Source organism: Etheostoma spectabile, chromosome 12, assembly GCF_008692095.1.
Source record: "Etheostoma spectabile isolate EspeVRDwgs_2016 chromosome 12, UIUC_Espe_1.0, whole genome shotgun sequence".
In the NCBI taxonomy this organism is placed as follows: Eukaryota; Metazoa; Chordata; class Actinopteri; order Perciformes; family Percidae; genus Etheostoma; species Etheostoma spectabile.
Genome location: NC_045744.1, coordinates 15,847,794 through 15,865,174, shown reverse-complemented (window position 1 = coordinate 15,865,174; position 17,381 = coordinate 15,847,794). Strand labels below are relative to the sequence as shown.

General features: G+C 38.3%; 2 protein-coding genes across 3 annotated transcripts; both read right to left on the bottom strand.

Moving 5' to 3' along the window:
* Positions 1–485: 485 nt before the first annotated feature.
* LOC116699699 (bromodomain-containing protein 4-like) lies at positions 486–7,936 on the bottom strand. The gene is made up of 8 exons (XM_032532406.1): positions 7,611–7,936; positions 7,242–7,415; positions 6,991–7,112; positions 6,751–6,916; positions 3,019–3,134; positions 2,211–2,931; positions 652–2,105; positions 486–582 (listed from the first exon to the last, which is right to left on the bottom strand). The coding sequence occupies exons 1-7, from the start codon at positions 7,885–7,887 to the stop codon at positions 1,279–1,281; spliced, it is 2,403 nt and encodes an 800-aa protein (XP_032388297.1). The 5' UTR covers positions 7,888–7,936; the 3' UTR covers positions 486–582; positions 652–1,278.
* A 1,434-nt stretch (positions 7,937–9,370) lies between these two features.
* LOC116699236 (profilin-2) lies at positions 9,371–15,112 on the bottom strand. Of its 2 annotated transcripts, none has more exons than XM_032531743.1 (3): positions 14,764–15,112; positions 13,142–13,334; positions 9,371–11,449 (listed from the first exon to the last, which is right to left on the bottom strand). In XM_032531743.1, exons 1-3 carry the CDS (start codon positions 14,890–14,892, stop codon positions 11,352–11,354), a joined length of 420 nt encoding a protein of 139 aa, XP_032387634.1. In that variant the 5' UTR covers positions 14,893–15,112; the 3' UTR covers positions 9,371–11,351. The 2 variants fall into 2 exon arrangements, with proteins under 2 accessions (XP_032387634.1, XP_032387635.1); XM_032531744.1 differs by having other exon boundaries at positions 9,371–11,130.
* Positions 15,113–17,381: the final 2,269 nt, after the last annotated feature.

Sequence of the window (17,381 nt, the reverse complement as noted above, 5' to 3'; positions counted from 1 at the left end):
AAATAAAGTGATTTGCCAATTGTGTTGACTTCTGCCAATCACATTCCTGTGAACCCATTGACATTTCACAAAAATGTTGCTCAATTGGTTAGGTTTTTTTTTTTTTTTTTTTTTTTTTTTTTTAAATAGACAATTCATAAGAGGAAATAGCCTTATTTTCAAAACTGCATAACTAAATTTGAAGTTAATTGTATGCACAAGCAGAAAAAGATAAAGGTTGTAAGTTACTTGGAGGCTACAGAAATTCTTGTTAAGTATATTTGCATGAACGGTCAATGTTCAGGAAGTACCAGTTCATGGCAGGACAAATAAGTTTGAGGGCAATGCATCTTTTGATTCACAGCAGATTAAAGTACCAAATGTAAACGTTGTTCTAAACTGACCATGCCACAGAGATTTCCTTGTAACATTTTAGATTTTGTTTCCCCACACAATCCTCAAAAGATTCTTAAGCCTATTCAAATGAAATAAATGCTTATGAAGTCTCTAGTTACAGTTGTTTATTCACATTGACGGCAACTCATTTCTGCTTCTGATTTCCACTTTCTCTCTGAAGGATGAGTTGGTTGGGTTGGTTAAGTCCTGCAGGAGACACACATTAATCCCAAAGACATTTTATAAAAAATAAAAAAAAAAGTCACTTTAACATACCATTTGCTGGTTTGTCAGCTGCAGAGCTTCTTTGTTGAAATGTTTTACAAGAAGATGGAGGTTCAATGCTTTGGCTGGAGGCTAGGTGTCATGGGCCTCCAGAAGTTTTTGAATTTAGGATTTAAATGTACCCCACTGTCAAAGGGGTCCTGGGACAAAGGCACAGAATGTGCGCCATTCAAAGGATAAATTGTAAACTTGATTTATCACCAGGTCTTGGCGTGTAGTTGACATCAGATAAGGGATGGGACATTCCTTTCCCCAACATTTTGGGGTGTTGAGGGTTTCTTGTGGGGGCTTGAAACTTTGAGCATCTTGAGGTTTGCTACTGTGATGCTTTGCACGATTGTGTGCATGCAAGTCTGCATTACGAACTAGGTCTTTGATGGCAGTGGAGATTCAAAGAAGGGGTTGGAGTTCCTTCCCCGTGGGCCTTGCTGTAGCAGCAAATAACTCTTTGGTTCAGAATAGGAGTCAATCTGTTGATGATCTGGCTGTGAGACATTGTGGGGGGCCGTCTTGTCATAAGTTTGTGCTTGAGCATCTTGAAGCATGTTGTAAGGGACCAGAGGACGATCAAGTTCACTTTCAACTTGTGACTGCATTAGCCTAGATTTACTAGCTTTGTTAGATGTTGTTGTTCCTCGGCTGCAGGTGTATTCTGCTGCTTTGCCATGTGTGGCTGTGGAGATATTGGCCACTATAAGACATGAAATTGGGCCCAGAGAGATTAATGTCCCGTGCCAATAATTGGCCATTTTGCTGCTGTGGGGACTGTTCATTATATTGCAGCAAGGGATTTACTGGTTCACTACCTGAAGCTTGAGGTTTAGAGAATACATTGTAATGAGCTGGTGATTGGCTTTGTGGTATTCTTTGCAGCGCCTCATTTTGTCGAACATATGGCCAATGAGGATATAGTGAATTTGGTACAAAAGGATAAATTGGCTGATCGAAACTACTAGGCTTGCTGGGATGATTTAGTACAGCAGGGTTGCCATCTGGTGGCCGGGGAAATTTTTGATTTCCAGATGGAAGGTACTGGGACTGAGATGAAACGGGTGCAGAGATGGAAGTTGTGGTAACTTGTGTCCTTATTTTGGTTGGATTTTGAGGAAGGAGATCAGAATTTAAACTGCCAAACCCAGAATATGCTAATGGGAGGTATGGCAGTCCTGGATAAAGGGAAGGTGCATCTCTACCAAGCCCAGAGGGAATAATATAATGGTGATGTTGGTGAAAAGCAATTTGTGGACAGCAATTAGAAATTCCAGATGGGCAAAACTGAGGGCAGTACACAGGTAGCACATATGGAGAGCCCAGTTGAGGACCTTGTGGAACTACATCACTATTACTAGGTTGTGGAATAGCAGATTCCAGGGGAGGTTCATCATTGTGAGTTATGACCGGTCGTAGTTGTTCCATGGTGGTAGCAGAGGGTGACGTTACAGGCTGAGGGTTCTTTTCAATCTCTGGCTGAAAAAGATAGGGGTAAAATGGTTGTTGTACTTGGCCTTGGGGGGCTTTAGTCTGCTGAGGTCTTGGAGCAGCAGAAGGGTTTTCAGTCTCTGGCTGAGGGTAGAAGGGATAGGGGTAAAATGGTGGTTGTACTTGGCCCAGAGGAGCTTTAATCTGTGGAGGTCTTGGAGCAGCAGTAGGGTTTTCAGTCTCTGGCTGAGGGTAGAAGGGATAGGGGTAAAATGGTGGTTGTACTTGGCCCAGAGGAGCTTTAATCTGTGGAGGTCTTGGAGCAGCAGTAGGGTTTTCAGTCTCTGGCTGAGGGTAGAAGGGATAGGGGTAAAATTGTTGTACTTGGCCTTGGGGGGCTTTACTCTGCTGAGGACTTGGAGCAGTAGTAGGGTTTTTAGTCTCTGGTTGAGGATAGAAAGGATAGGGGTAAAATGGTGGTTGTACTTGGCCCCAAGGAGCTTTAGTCTGTGAAGGCCTTAGAGCAGCAGAAGGTTTTTCAGTCTCTGGCTGAGGGTAGAACGGATGGGGGTAAAATGGTGGTTGTGCTTGGCCCTGAGGGGCTTTAGTCTGCTGAGGCCTTGGAGCAACAGTAGGGTTTTCAGTCTCTGGCTGAGGGTAGACTGGTGGTTGTACTTGGCCCGGAGGAACTTTAGTCTGCTGAGGACTTGGAGCAGCAGTAGGGTTTTCAGTCTCTGGCTGAGGGTAGAAGGGCTGCTGCTGTGGATCTGCAGATGCTTGTGGCCAAGGCAGTGATGGACAAGACATTTTAGCTTCTCCCTCTCCAGCCAATTCAAGGGTGTACATTCCATCCTAAAACACAAGGTCAATGGATTACACTGAACATTTTCTTTAAAAAATAAATTAAAAAAAAGTGAAATTTGAGAGTTAGCATCATACCTTTTTCTCCATGCAGGGTGTATAGCGAACAGAGAGGACCACACCCTCAGGATGTACAACTACACTGAAACCACATCTGGGTGAAGCCTTCATCAATGGCTCCCAGTTACCATTTACTGCAAAGTAATACATAACACTGTAAAGAAACCCATTACAGAAAAGTACGCTTTAAGAGGGAAAAGTAACCAGACATTTTCCCTTTCCCTCTCAAAATTAATTAAATGCAAATGTGTTGATAGCTTCCCACACTGAAGATATCCCTTCGCCAAAATTGTATTCCTTTGACTTCTTTAATGTGAGCGCTACACTACATGATTAGAGGTCTTTCAGACCATTTCAATGCAAATTAAGCTTAAACTTGAGTAGTACAACCACTTATGTAAAACTGAGAAATGATTGATTTTGAAATTAGAAGTTTCCTAAAACTACACTTGGTAACTCAATTAACTTGCATGTGAACTCACACGAAAAATAGACCTGGGAAAAATTGTTTGCTTTGGCCAGTTACGGAGTGGTGCTTGGTTCTGGTATGACTTGGTCAGAAACTAATTTTAGAGAAGTACAAATTTTTTTAAAAAACATTTAAGGCAAGAAATAGGCAATGCAGTAGCAGAATCTTGATTCATATTTTAATTCAGTGCTGCCTAGTTTTACTTAAGCAGTCATTGGCAATGAGTTAGAGACTCCTCAGCTTTGGTTGTTAAATCTTTTAGCACAGTGGAAATCTGTAATTGCCACAGGAGGTTCTATGGGGAGGCAGATGAACCTAAGTCACAGATCAATTGTCTTAATGTGCTACTGTCTATTAGTCAAGTTGGGAAAGCTTTCGTAAGTAAGAATCAGGATAAGTTTACCAGGACAACTTAAAGCTGTGGTAGGCAGTAGAATTCAGGTTTTACTGAATCAGTGTCTGAGGCATTTTATGCCAACTGGCATTTGTCACCAATACCTTCTGGCAAATAAAGCATAGCCTACATTATCAACCTGTGCCAACGGCGTCATAGCAATAAACCCAATTTGTATTGCAAACCGCGGCATTACTCATTTAACTTTTCAATAGCATCGCAGTTTTCTGAAACGTGGCTTCTCAGCTGCTTAGCCCTTTTATATTTAGTGTGGTCGCGTCCACACAAAAAAAAAATTGTTATAATTAGCTTCATTGTAGTGCAACTTCATTTAAAAAGTAGGATAACTGTTAGGTTAGCCAATTAAACTTTCCAAGTAGATTGCTCAACACTGGTAAGAAGCAGTATTGATGACAATGTTATTTATGAACTAACTGAGCCACTCTGACAGCAATTTATTGCCAAGCCACCCAATAAAAGATTACATTTCAGAAGCGGGGGAAGGAACTGCACACTTTCTGTTAACTAGAAAGCATTTTTGGGGTGGTGAGATATGGCAAAATAAACCAAAACCTGAGCTGCAAATATTGCGAGAGGGAGCACTGCAGGAAAAGGTCTCAGTCCACTTCCAATTCTGGTGTTCTGCATTTTATCCTCTGCAGCATTAATGTCACCCACAGCAAATATTAAAGAATTCCAGTCAATTTCAACATGTAGGTCTATTTGTAAATTGAGTGCTGTCAGTAGAGAGAAAAACTAAACCAAATCGGTGCCGCCTACAGTGTTATCCTTGTGCTAGATTTAGCACCCAACAGGTTGTGTTGTAGTTTGTAGACTGTCCCAAAGCTCTCCTTGCAGTATCACAGAAATTAAACCACTGAATTTTCATGCATTTGTCACATCTGCCGTCAGATTCACTGTTCACTCAGAAGGAATCACTGTACATGGGTAGGCACTTTCAATGGCATTTTGAACATGTTAAGATGGGTGTTCAGAGGATTACACAAACAGTCAGTGCCTCCATATCAAGTTCAGGATATGTGTTGTCAGTGTTCAGGCAAAACTAATTCCAATATGACCAACCATTAAAACCTGGAGGACATACAACATCTGAAAACATTATTGCCTTGATATTCTACCAACTGGTGTTTTCAATAATGTTTGAGTTGTTTGCTTCTGATCTTCTACAGATTTTGACCACATCTCTTCTTTCAGGTATCTTTCCACAGGCCCTAAAAACTGCAGTGATCAAGCCACTCTTAATTTAAGAAAAAAAATTATAAATAGTGACACATCACTAATGAGCAACTATAGGCCAATATCAAACTTTCCGTTTGAGTAAAATCATAAAAAAAAAAAAAAAGTTTAACTCATCCATTTGTCACTAAACAGTTTTGATGACTGTCAGTCAGGTTTCTGACCACACCACTGAGACGGCTCTTATCAAAGTCTTTAATGACATCCACCTTAACACAGACAGTGGCAAAATTTCAGTCTTAGCATTACTTGATCTCAGTGCTGCATTTGACACGGTCAACCACAATGTATTACTAGACCGATTGGCCTTTCTGGCTCAGTGCTAAACTGGTTGAATCCTATTTAAAGAATAGGTACTACATTGTGTCAATAGGTAATTATGCATCTGAGCATACAAATCTGACGTGCAGAGTTCCCCAAGGCTCCATTCTGGGGCCTCTTCTGTTTAACATCTACATACTTCCACTGGCTCAGATTTTGACAACACAAATTTACATAACCTGGTTGCCAGAGGACTATAGTCAATACAAAAACTCACTAAGTGCATCAAACAAACAGCTAGATGTGCCAGAACTTTCTGAAATTAAGGAAAAAAAGTGATGTGGTGGTTTTTGGAGCAAAAAAAAAAAAAAAAGGAATTAAAAGTCTGTGATCAACTTCAAAACAACAATGTTAAAAACAGACAAAGCCAGAAATCTTGGTGTAGTCATGGACTCTGACCTGAATTTTAACAGCCACATTAAGACAATTACAAAGTCAGCCTATTAATCACCTTAATATATCAAGGGTTAAAGGACTTGTCAACAGGATTTGGAAAACCTTGTCCATACTTTCATCTTCAGTAGACTTGACATGATTCAGAACGCTGCTGCTCGAGTCTTCACTAAGACCAAGAGAGTGGATCACATCACTCCACTTCTGAACTCCTTCCACTGGCTTCCTGTGCCTCAAAGAATTGATGTCAAAGTACTTTTACTAGTTTATAAATCACTATACAGCCAAAGTACATTTCTGATCTGCTAGTACACCATGACCCACCCAGACCTCTCAGGTCACCTGGGACAGCTCTGCTTTCTGTCCCCAGAAAGAACTAAACAGAGGGAAGCAGCGTTCAGTTTCTATGCTCCTTGTATCTGGAGCAAACTTCCAGAAAACTGCAGATCCACTGCTACTCAGTTCTTTTCAAATCAAGGCTGAAGACTTTTAATGTTGCTTCTAAGGCTGTAATTTTACTGCACCTTTAATCTTGTTATCTATTTTTGAACGTGGGTAAGCCTTTGAGTGCCGTTGCTGAATGGTAGACAATAAAGACCTTGCCTAGAGGCAAATACTATTTAAAACGTATCTTGTTAGCTGTGGTGCCAACTCTAGTGAGGTCACAAGGTGTAGGCAGCACGATTGTTTTTGTTCTTACTTACAACAAGCTACAGTGAAATTGACCAGAATCTCTTAATGCTGCATCATTGAGGGGTTTGCCTTGAGATTAGACTCACTGCAGCATTCGACAGAATAGCACAGGTGTAACTTGTACACAAGTGACAGCATTCCTTATACAATTGTTGTGTCAGTATTAACTGACCGTAAAAGTCTTTATTCAATGTTGATCTTAAAACAAAAAGGAAAAACTTACATTTGACATTCATTTTAGTAATTGAGACTGTCCATCCAGTTTTCACAACCATGCCCTCAGGATGGCAGGTGACCATCGGTGGGTTAGGGGAAGACAGCTTCATCAAAGGACATGACATCCTCACGTTTAACCCCAACCAACGCATTGGGAGAACATAGCTATCCTCCTAAAACCAGAAAGCAAAATGTTGCATTCGTACATGGTTCAAGCATGCAGTGCTTTCCGAACAAAGTATCCCACCTCAAGAGCAACAAAGCACCCATCATAAGGTGCAACTAAGACCAATTCTCTTTGCGTTGACCTGATGGTGTAACCACAGCTTGGCGGCAACTTAGACAGAGCCAGAGGAGACAGGTGACTTCCTGACCAATTACAGGCAACAGAAAATGGGGATTTAGAAAACAAATGTATCATACTTCTCAGTCAACACACAATATTGTTCATAGCACAAATGATAGAGCCGTAAATGCCACAAGAGCCTGTAAACTCACCCCTATCCACAAACAGAGCTCCAGGGGTAGAGGCAGCATTTTGGACTTGAAGCTTCATGGAGTCTCCTGTACATTCAACCTTTGGGTCCATTAGAAGGAGTTGTTCCATTGCTGCATTATCTGGCTTTGAAAAGCCATCACTCTGTCTTTGAAGTTGCTTAGGGTCTTCCCAACCTTTTAATTATAGTTAAGCTCAAATCAATACATTTACTGTTCTAATGTACGGATTCAACAACAAGCCAAGAAAGTCAAACGGGTGTGCAATACACGCGTAGGACTTGATGTGTAAAAAAAACATTAAAAGTAATAATTCACAACTTTTATAGTGTTTTTCATGCAGGATAGTATACAAATATATCCTTTACATACCCATGTCTTCTTGGTAATCTGTATCAACATCCAGGAAGTTCTTTGTGGCTTTGGTTCCGTTGAGTTTATCATCTGGCAGAGAATTTTGCCCAATTAACAGTCTTCCACGCTGCGTATCCCTTGTTTTAGCTTGACCTTTGCTTAGTGTTGAGTTTTTTCTTAATTTATCCAATGCCTTAAGTCTTGTCAGTTTTGTGCAAAGGCAAAATGAACTGGCAAACACTAAAAGTCCTAAACATAGTAAAATTCTACTGCCCCTGCTCTTTCTGCACGCCATCGGAGTTAAGAAAAAGCACTACACAGCAAACTGCCTCAACAATGCCTACCAACACAGGCAGTGTTAAGGGGTCTGGTCTGGCCTAATTACTTTAATCAAACACCTGACCATAGCAGGTGTTGTCAATAGAGTAGTTAAGGGTGCATTAATTTGTGATCCTGTGGCCTTTTGGCAGTTGAAAACTAAAGTTATTACAATGTGACACATTTAATTTTCCTTCTTGTAAGGCTTATTAGACAATCTTAAGATTTTTAGGCTTAATTGTTATATTTGTTTTCAGGTCTTTAGGGATATAATTTAAGCTTGTTAAAGCCTTTATCTGTTTAAGTTTCTCTAAGCCTGTAGAGAATAGTTGTTCATATAGACAATTTAGAGAAATGTCCTCAAAAACTACCAACAATAATATGTCATAGCAAACAATTGGCACTTACAATGTCATGGTATCTATGGCTGCCCTTTTCAGGCCCAACTGATTGCTAAATGGATGTGGACAACGTTAGGTCAAATATGGGATTAAACCCTTAACAAGCCATTGTTTGGCCTGTTGTCACAAACTCATACTGTGCGGGCAAAAATTGTTCAGGACATGTCAAGTTTCCCAGGATACCAAATATGTGAGTCTAACTTTGGAGAAAATGCATCTAAAAGTATGCAAATGCATGCCATCTAGAACAAATCCATTGTGGAGACTTAAGAGTATGAACTATTGAGTTTGAATGTTTCACTCAGTGTCAACATCCCATATCTTCAAAGAGTTGGAACGAGCAGATACAGAATGTAGATGATAGTGTGAGACATCGGTGGAAAAAGGGAGAAACAGGGAAAAGCTGCATGGGGTTTACTTTTTAGAAGGTATTAATGAAAGCCAACAGTTTATTGCTTTAGTTGAGTCAACGTGCCTTTTTTCCTTATGGTCTAATCAAAAGGTCTCTAAAATGTACTATTATATAATATGATATTAAGTTGTTTCTCCTCATTCATTCTAAATCCAAGAGTTAGACAACATTCACCTAATTTTGCTTATTTTAAAAAGTGCAGATGTTTAAATGTCTGACACTATTGGCATGGGCAAAGTCCCTTCAAAGTAATAAATTTCCCATCAATGAGCATTGAAACTTTATTGACTTTCCTCAATTTCTGCAACAAAAAAAAACACAATTGGTTGGGTAGTTATTTCTGGAATTTGGTAACAGTTAATCACAGGGAGATAGAACTTTACTATTTACACTGACTTAGAGTCTCCCATTATTAGAGAACAGTGGAATCTATTAGTTCAAGAATGAATGGCATGAGTAGTGCTTTGCTGTTTGAGTGTTCATTACAAGAGCCACAAAGTAATCGATCCCAAAAGATGTATACATTGTTACTAAAGTAATGTATCACTTATTCAATAAATTGGAACTAAACCCTGATACTTTAACATTTTTTGAATCACTGAACACACAAGTTTGTACTAACAAGGCAACAGACGGGACATTTAGGCTTGACTTCTGGTTGGAATAACTTTTATTGGATCTGTCTGTAAACAAGATGTCTCATCAATTCATGGCATTTGAAATAGCAGATTTTGTGGCAGAAGGAATTTCCAACAAAAAAAAAAAAAAAGAAAAAAAAATATTGCAAACATCTTTTTCTGTCATTTAATTCTGTACATATTCCACAAAGTCTGGAGATTACTGATGCCAAAATATCCCTTAGGAAAGTGCCATTAAAAGTTACTTCTTGCTGGGGCAGCAGTTAAAAATCCAACTCAGTTGCAACAGATCAGATCGATTTTATGGCACAGAATACAGTTATTCTCAGAAATTTCACAAGACAACTTACAAATGTTCTTATTCCAACCAACACCATTTTCAATATGTTTAGTGTACACAGCATCATGTTTTCCTTTTAAATATACGTCTAAGTACCATACTATGACAATTTGTGAATACACCTTTGATGACTAAAGCACAAGGCAAATAATTCCAAGGTGTTGAAGCCCTCGGTTTACAGTCAAAATGCATTCATACTGTAGTAAAATGACATTGCAGTTTCATTGGTTAATGGACACAAAGTTAGCAACAAATCAATTAGTGATGACAAGTTTAAGTATTGATGAAGTCTAAGGAAGCAGTTAAATGTTTTACAGTCATCTGAAGTTGTCTTAATGATTTACAGTCAAGTGATACTAATCATCACCCAATAATTACCCATCAGGATTGGTTTAAGTAATTCTGATAATCCTTATACTGACAATTGGTCCAAAAGGGAAGGAGGAAGGAAAAAAAAAAAAAAAAAAAAAAAAAAAAAAAAACTTCACATAGCATGTGTGTAGTGATTTTCAGAAAAATTTACAAAACTGAGAAGCTGACTGACAAATGTTGGAGCGGTCACAGAGGTGAAATGTCATGACAATATCTTGAGACATCAGCAATGCTGACCTTACACTACACTCAAAACAGCCCAACACCACATCATTAACTTTTAAGAACACATTCAGGTACAACAGCAAAAGCGTATGATGGAGGGTAAAGGACGTTGTAATTGAGGGTGGTGATTTGGTACACACATTTAGGGGTTTGTCAGAGAAAATTTGTCTTTTCTATAATGGAGGCAGAGTGAAGATGGTTTTGGCTGGAATATTATGTAGGGATAGAGCTTGGATCTGTAAAGGAGGGTATGCATGCAACTTTTAAATGCCCACATGCTGATGAAAAGAAAAAAATAAATACCACTGGCATCTTTTAGTAATGCTCACAAAGCAAAACTCACCATCAAATGTGTACTTCCCCTTGGAATATTAGGCAGTTGCTGAGTGAATGTTATACAAGGCAAGTCCAAATTTGTTTTACACTTTTATTACATTTGCAATCATTTTTTGCACACTTTTGGTTAATAAATGTCTGAATGAACATGCCAGTACTGTAGTGCCAAAAACATGAAGTACAATGTTAAAGTAGGGAAGGAGTGAAGAAAATATATTAAAAAAAAAAAATAATAAAAAAGGAGTGTGGAGTGGTAGGAGTTAAGCAAACCAAAGACTGTTTATAAAAGTAAACTGGAGAGGAAGTAACATTGTATGCCATTTAATCCTGGAAGTAGTGTTAACACAACTGTGGAGGGTGGGTGTGAGCCGCTAAGTTGATGGATGGGTGGAGGCTGCTTAATATCCAGACCTCCTCAGGTACTCAGCCATTGCATGTGCTTTCTTGTTAAGAGTTCCACCATGGATCGCCTCCTTTCCCATGACTAAAACCAATACTGGAGCACAAGGAAAAAAAGAGAAATGAACAAAACTGAAGAGTCTCCCCACCCCATACAGGATGAAGGGGGGGGAACAAAGGTGACACAGTATCTTACCACTCTTCATTGCTATTAAAAGTTTCCGAGACATGTGACTGCTTGCAGGAGAAATCTTAAACAGCAATATTTCTTTTCTCTTCTTTTTGTCCCTCAATTTTATCTAAGTGAGCTTGAAAACATTAAAACCCTGAATCCCTCAAGTATTTTGCCATTGAGTAAGCCTTCTTATTCAATCCGCCTCCATGGACCCCTTCTTTGCCCATTACAAGAACCAAAACTGAAAGAGAAGAGATAGAAAAAAAAAGGACAGTTAAGAAAAAGTATTTAAAAAAAGAAATTAAAGTCAAGAAAAGGCATTCCAAGTAAGAAGTATCATCACCAGAAGTATGTAGTTTGGGATGGTCGACTGTGTGCCATACAGGGCTAACCAGGTTTTCTATGCACCTTTAGACTGTAATAGGTGATTTCACTACCAGGTTATTTTACCATGTACTGTTAATACAGTTTGGACTGCCAAATGACAACAGGTCAGTGTCCAAAAATGGATAAAATTGAATGTGCAAAATATTACTCACTAGTGTTCCTTAAATAGATGATATTTACCAAGCAAACAAGTGAGCAATTCCCCACACAGCCCTGTGTCATCTATAACACATGGTTGAATATCAACACAGCTTTTCCTTTCAATGCAATTATATTTAATTATAAGCTGCAGGAAGATCAGTGCACTTGATTGGTCAGGACAGCTATTGCCGACCAACACTTATAATAGCAAACCAGATGTACCATTACACTAACAAGCCAGTGGATTTAGCAAAAAAAAAAAATTAAATAAAAATATTCTTTTTAGAAAGTACTGCACTCAAAAAGTGCCATGCTTATTTTTTTTAGAGCCAGACATAAGATACATGCCAGGGACTAATTAAGGTGCACAGTATCTTCCATACAGATGTGTAAAATGTGGGTACAAATTAAATATATAATACACTTAATTGGTGCTCTTTTGACTACCCTTTGTTAAGGATAACATGCAAGGAAGAGGAGGTGAAAATTTCTCAGGAGCAGAGATGAAAATGAAAGGAAAACAGAGTTTGGTTTTGTTTGCAATCAGTGTTTCCCGCATAAAAAAAAATATATAGACAGTAGTTTTATTAATACAGTGTGAAGTGAGACTTCATTAAAAAGTCTCACAACGTTTTGTTATCTTTGAGCAACTAAAATAGTTTGTGAATACAATGCAACGTTGTAGCAAACAATCAAAGTCTAGATGTCAAACTGACAAGTTTCAATATGTGAGAAACACTGGAGCAATAGCAGACATTGAGGACCACACAGGCAAACAGACTAGAGTAGGCAAACCTTGGTTTACATGAGGTTTGTGATGAAAAGCAGACTCTTAAAATCAATGTGCAAATTACTTTAATTTCACAAGTCTGCATCTATGGCCCTTGGCTGAGAGCGTCATATGATGTTGTGACTCTGGGGATCTGTTTTACTAAAGCAATTTGTGAGCATAATTGCAATTACAGCAGAAATTAAGATGAACAAACTGAAAAAGCAATAAGGCTGTAATTGAGGAATGAATTAAATCATGTTAATAAAATAGTAAAAAATACCCTGCATTATTACCTATATCAAATTTGTCTTAAAATGCTATGTTTTGTCTGACCAACAGTCCAAAAATCCAATGCAATTCATGCATGAAAAGAGCATCAAATTCTCAAATTTAAGAAGCTGGAGCCAGCAAATGTTTTGCCAAGAGAGCAAATTATCTTTAATAAATCTATTTAATAAAAACAGAGCTGGATCACAGTCTGAACTTCCTTAAGTCACAAAACACATGTGAGAAAGCTCTTTTACCCCAGGTGAGGTTTTTATAACAGAAATAAATATGGTGACTTATTAACCCATGAAGACAGCATTTTGATGGTTATGAGGATGACGTGAACCGTTCTGAAACTACACTTACCTTTTCCAGCTCTTCCCACAGTGACATTGTATGTGGGTTCTCCGCCTTGGCTCTTTGTCCTGATGTCCATTGTCCAGTCCCCATCATCATGGAGGCTGTCCCTGAGGACTGAACACTTCTTTGAGCCCAGAGTGAGACCGCTGGTGTAAAAGGTCTCTCTGTCCTTACCGATAAGGACATCAATTTCTTGAGACTGAAAAACACAAAAACCACAGGATTGGGACAATTTCACTTACAGTCAGATCGGCAGACAGACAAATATGCTTCCAGTTGCATGACAAGCTGAATTCCCCAACATGTCAATGAGCACTACTTTGTTAAAAGGTTACGTTGCTACACTATAATTACAATATATACACTATTCAGCTATTTAAAAAAAAAGAAAAAAAAAGCCTTTTATACTTTAAAAAGCAGCGTGCCTTGACTTTTTGGGGTATAAATTACCTCTTGTGTACATAGTTTGCTTCAGCTGCTTTAGGTTACATCCAACAAAAACGTTTATTTAAAAAAAAAAAAACTATTTAAATTGCCAAATTTTCAACTAGAGCTGAATAGATTAGTCAATTGACAGAATATTTACCTGCGACAATTTCATTTACATTTGCTGTTTCCATTTTCTTAAAACATGAAACTCTTCATGTACAGATAGACAACTGAATATGTTCAAAACAAGCAATTTTAGCACAACCACGGGTTCTAAGAAGTTACACTAAGGATATATTTACCTATTTTCTAACAATCTATAGAAGGAGTAATAATCGGCAGAGTAATCGACAAATCTTAGTCGTAACTGCCATCAACACTGACTAATGTTAACGATATCTAACAACCAGAAAAATATATAAATATATATGCATAAATCTGCAAATTTATTGATCTAGTACCACAATTTGTGGTACTGAAAATATCCCCATCCCTGCAGTAAGTAGCGGAAGTAAAGTGACGTCTATGCACCGGGCTAGCTCTCATACCATCCCTCTCAATGAATAGAATTAAAAAAAAAAAAAAAAAAAAAAACGCACTCATTGTCATTTCTATCAAAAAAAATATATATACTGAATGTCTGAATGTGCAGGTTGGTTGATCGCGAATAATGAGAAAGTCTCATCGTAGGCTGACCAATCATCCGACAGAATTAGCCTTTTAATGACATGTAGCCGGTAAATCAACAGCTTAACTAGCTAGCTAATCAAAGCGGCCGTGCACACAAAGCACGCACGTTTTCTTAAATCAGACACCGTCTACTCGCTGGTTTTAAATTAGCTTTAGGTTAATATAACAGTAGCTTGACAATTTCATTAGCGCTTGTTAACTGCAACTACGTTAATTGCGTCATGTTTTTCATGTGCAAGCCACAATGTGTGAGGTCTTATCTGATAAACACGAGGTCTAATCCTGCAACGTTTCCTTGGCAGGAAATAACCGAGACAGGCCACCGATAAACTAGCTAACGTTAGCCCCTAAGCTAGCACGGTACCGTTAGCTTGCTAGTCATTTAGATCCTGCGAGGTAACGGTTTTAACGCTATTCCAACTGGCGAGCGTCTGCGTGGGTGATACATAAACAACACTGTCAAACAGAACCACACTTTCGCTCTAATCACCCAATTTTTTACCTCTTACCGTGATATTGTTGAAAGTACCACCGGCATGTGCTGCCCAAACATATTTGGCGTCCGTATACCCAACAATGGCGCTATCCTGACAGCTGCCATCGGCCATCAGGTTCTCCACATAGCTTTGCCAAGACATATTCAAGAAATTGATGCTATAACGTTATAAAAATCCCTACAGCTTTGGACGTACGGTTGCCAAACAGGATACAGCCAAATTGGAAGAAAACCTACAGACAAATGTAGAGTCTCCAATCTAACCCGCACTTCGACGTTAACCAACGTCAAGGCTGGGGCAGCAAAGAAAGCCAGGGCAGTGAGGCAGCGGCTGGGTGTAGTCCGTATCAGATCACTCCGCACAATGAGCTCCCCGGCGCTTTTATGGCAGCAGGCGGCGGAATAAAATGGTACTTATCAGCTCAGCCAAGAGTCAACTGTCTGAGGGAATGCCGGTGGAGGATTTACTGATTGCATCGTTAAATCAGTCATTCTTTCATTCATTGAAGGGTGGACCAGCTCAAACAAAATACGTTTTTCTCAGTCTTATCGGCTTAATACTTGGTGACTTGTCCTAATTGTGTCATAATTGCTTAGGAAAATGATTTAAACTGATGACATAATTTAGAAGTTTGCTACAGAAAAAGAGTCAGTAAGTCCTGTTTTAGGTTTAAAAAACTAACGTCACTATGTAGCATAACGTTACAAACAAAAGGAGTATAGTCTAGCCTATATTTGGAAATGCATAGCCAAATGAATAGATCTTATTTGATGACGTGACAACGCTTTATGTTCATTAATGCGAAATAACCTTTATCAAATGTGCAATCACGGTTAGGGTTGCCGCTTACTTTTTAGATATTGTTTTTTTTAATAAGGTCAGAAGAAAACATAAACTACATTTGATTTTTTTTTTACACAACAGCACTTAGCTCGTTTGGGCCTAACACCATTAGGAAGTAAAGTCAATATAAACACAACACAAGAGTTAAATAAAACAAAGTTTGTCTTATTCCATATTCCAGTTCATCTTGTGCTAAAATGAAGTGTTGGAGAAGTGTAGCCTAGTGCCCGGTTCAAGCGCAATCTTCATCAGCCCATCTTCATCAAACTTGGCAAATTGGCCAGTTTTTAATTCCAGATTTTCATGTGTGAAAACATTATTTTGGTAAAGCTGAAAATAGTTAGTATAGAGTCACTTTACCTTTCAGATGATTTGCTTTCCACACCAACACAAAGTTTAAATAGATTTGAACCGACACCATTTGTTTGTGTGAAATGGCTCATGGTTCTAATAAGCACACAGTATGGCTATTTTTAACTACGTTGTTAAGTCAACAAATTTATCTCTTTCTTTATGTCTATTTTGGAGAACAATGATCTATTAATATGCTGAAAAATAATTGTTGCCATAAAAAATAGTATTAAAAACTGTTCAAGAGTTCAAGGTTCATTGAAGAAAAAAGGAAAAAGAAGCATGATACCATAAGACTGCATATTAAATACAATCAATATTAAAAGTGTAAGCATACCCTTTCTAAGTGAAACATTAACTCCAAGGCCACCAGGGGCAGTGTTCTCTATACTTATGACTGGTCCAGTACATCGCTCTGGTGCAGAGGTATGTGGAAAACTTGAGACAACAGCTGTAACCCTTTGAGGATTTTTTTGATTTTTTTTTTTTTTAAATGCCTCTTTTTTTAAATCACAACTGAAATCATTTTGGTTGATTGATTTGTACAACATTTTAAACTATTTGCAGATCTACTCATATACATGCTAAAGTCTGTCACATTGCAAGTAGCCCCATGTATTTAGTTTTTTTTCTGTTGACCTTGTTAGATAACAAAAAGTCCAAACAGAGTTCACTTCACCTCCCAAAATGTTGCATATGCAATGCAGTGCTATGACATGATGCATACAGTCTGTCCTACAACCACAACTTGATAATTCATCTTCCAGTCAATTTCTCCGTGGTGGTTGCAGAAGTTACTGCATGCTCTGTCATATACTAGTCTTACTAATATATGACATACATACATAGGCTTTTATTAATACCCCAGAACAGTGTTAAAGTGCAACAGTGCAATCTCAATTAATTTAGAATTATTATTTTATTTTTTTGCCTTGCATTGGAGGTTGTGTGAATGCAAATAAACTGACAGATATTGTAAATAATAGCTATGTATCAAGAATCTTGAAACTGTAAAAACTGGAGAACTATAAACAAACTTTCCTTTCTCACTACATGTAAACTCTAAGAGGTAATGCAAGCTGTGGGATTGTTGCTGAGTTGTACTATACCCCTACAGTAGTGATATTCTTATGATCTTTGACTCTATAAAAGTGCAAGGGGAAAGTTCACACAAGTAATTTTTAACAAAGCACCCTCACAAAACTATGGGATCCTGTGATCTATTTTTATGAGAATACTGTAACCTATGGTAATGCTTCTGTATGAGAACTCTGATAATATCAACTGGAATAACCCTGCAGCATACAAATACCTAGAGAGAGAGAGAGAGAGAGAGAGAGAGAGAGAGATAAAGTGAGAGAGAGAGAGAGAGAGGGAGAGAGGGAGAGAGAGAGAGAGAAAGCTGATGCCTTCAAGTGTTTTCCAATAATGTTTGA

What these genes read in the sequence shown, in the direction of transcription:
- LOC116699699 (XM_032532406.1), bottom strand. Translation starts at nt 7,887, where the DNA reads ATGGCGTGCAGAAAGAGCAGGGGCAGTAGAATTTTACTATGTTTAGGA. An exon ending in CACCCTGCATGGAGAAAAAG is followed by an intron (nt 2,932 to 3,018) that starts GTATGATGCTAA and finishes CTTGTGTTTTAG; the next exon opens with GATGGAATGTACACCCTTGA. An exon ending in CCCTCAGCCAGAGACTGAAA is followed by an intron (nt 2,106 to 2,210) that starts ACCCTTCTGCTG and finishes AAAAGAACCCTC; the next exon opens with AGCCTGTAACGTCACCCTCT.
- LOC116699236 (XM_032531743.1), bottom strand. Translation starts at nt 14,892, where the DNA reads ATGTCTTGGCAAAGCTATGTGGAGAACCTGATGGCCGATGGCAGCTGT. An exon ending in GTACTTTCAACAATATCACG is followed by an intron (nt 13,335 to 14,763) that starts GTAAGAGGTAAA and finishes TGTGTTTTTCAG; the next exon opens with TCTCAAGAAATTGATGTCCT. An exon ending in TGTGGGAAGAGCTGGAAAAG is followed by an intron (nt 11,450 to 13,141) that starts GTAAGTGTAGTT and finishes CTTCTCTTTCAG; the next exon opens with TTTTGGTTCTTGTAATGGGC.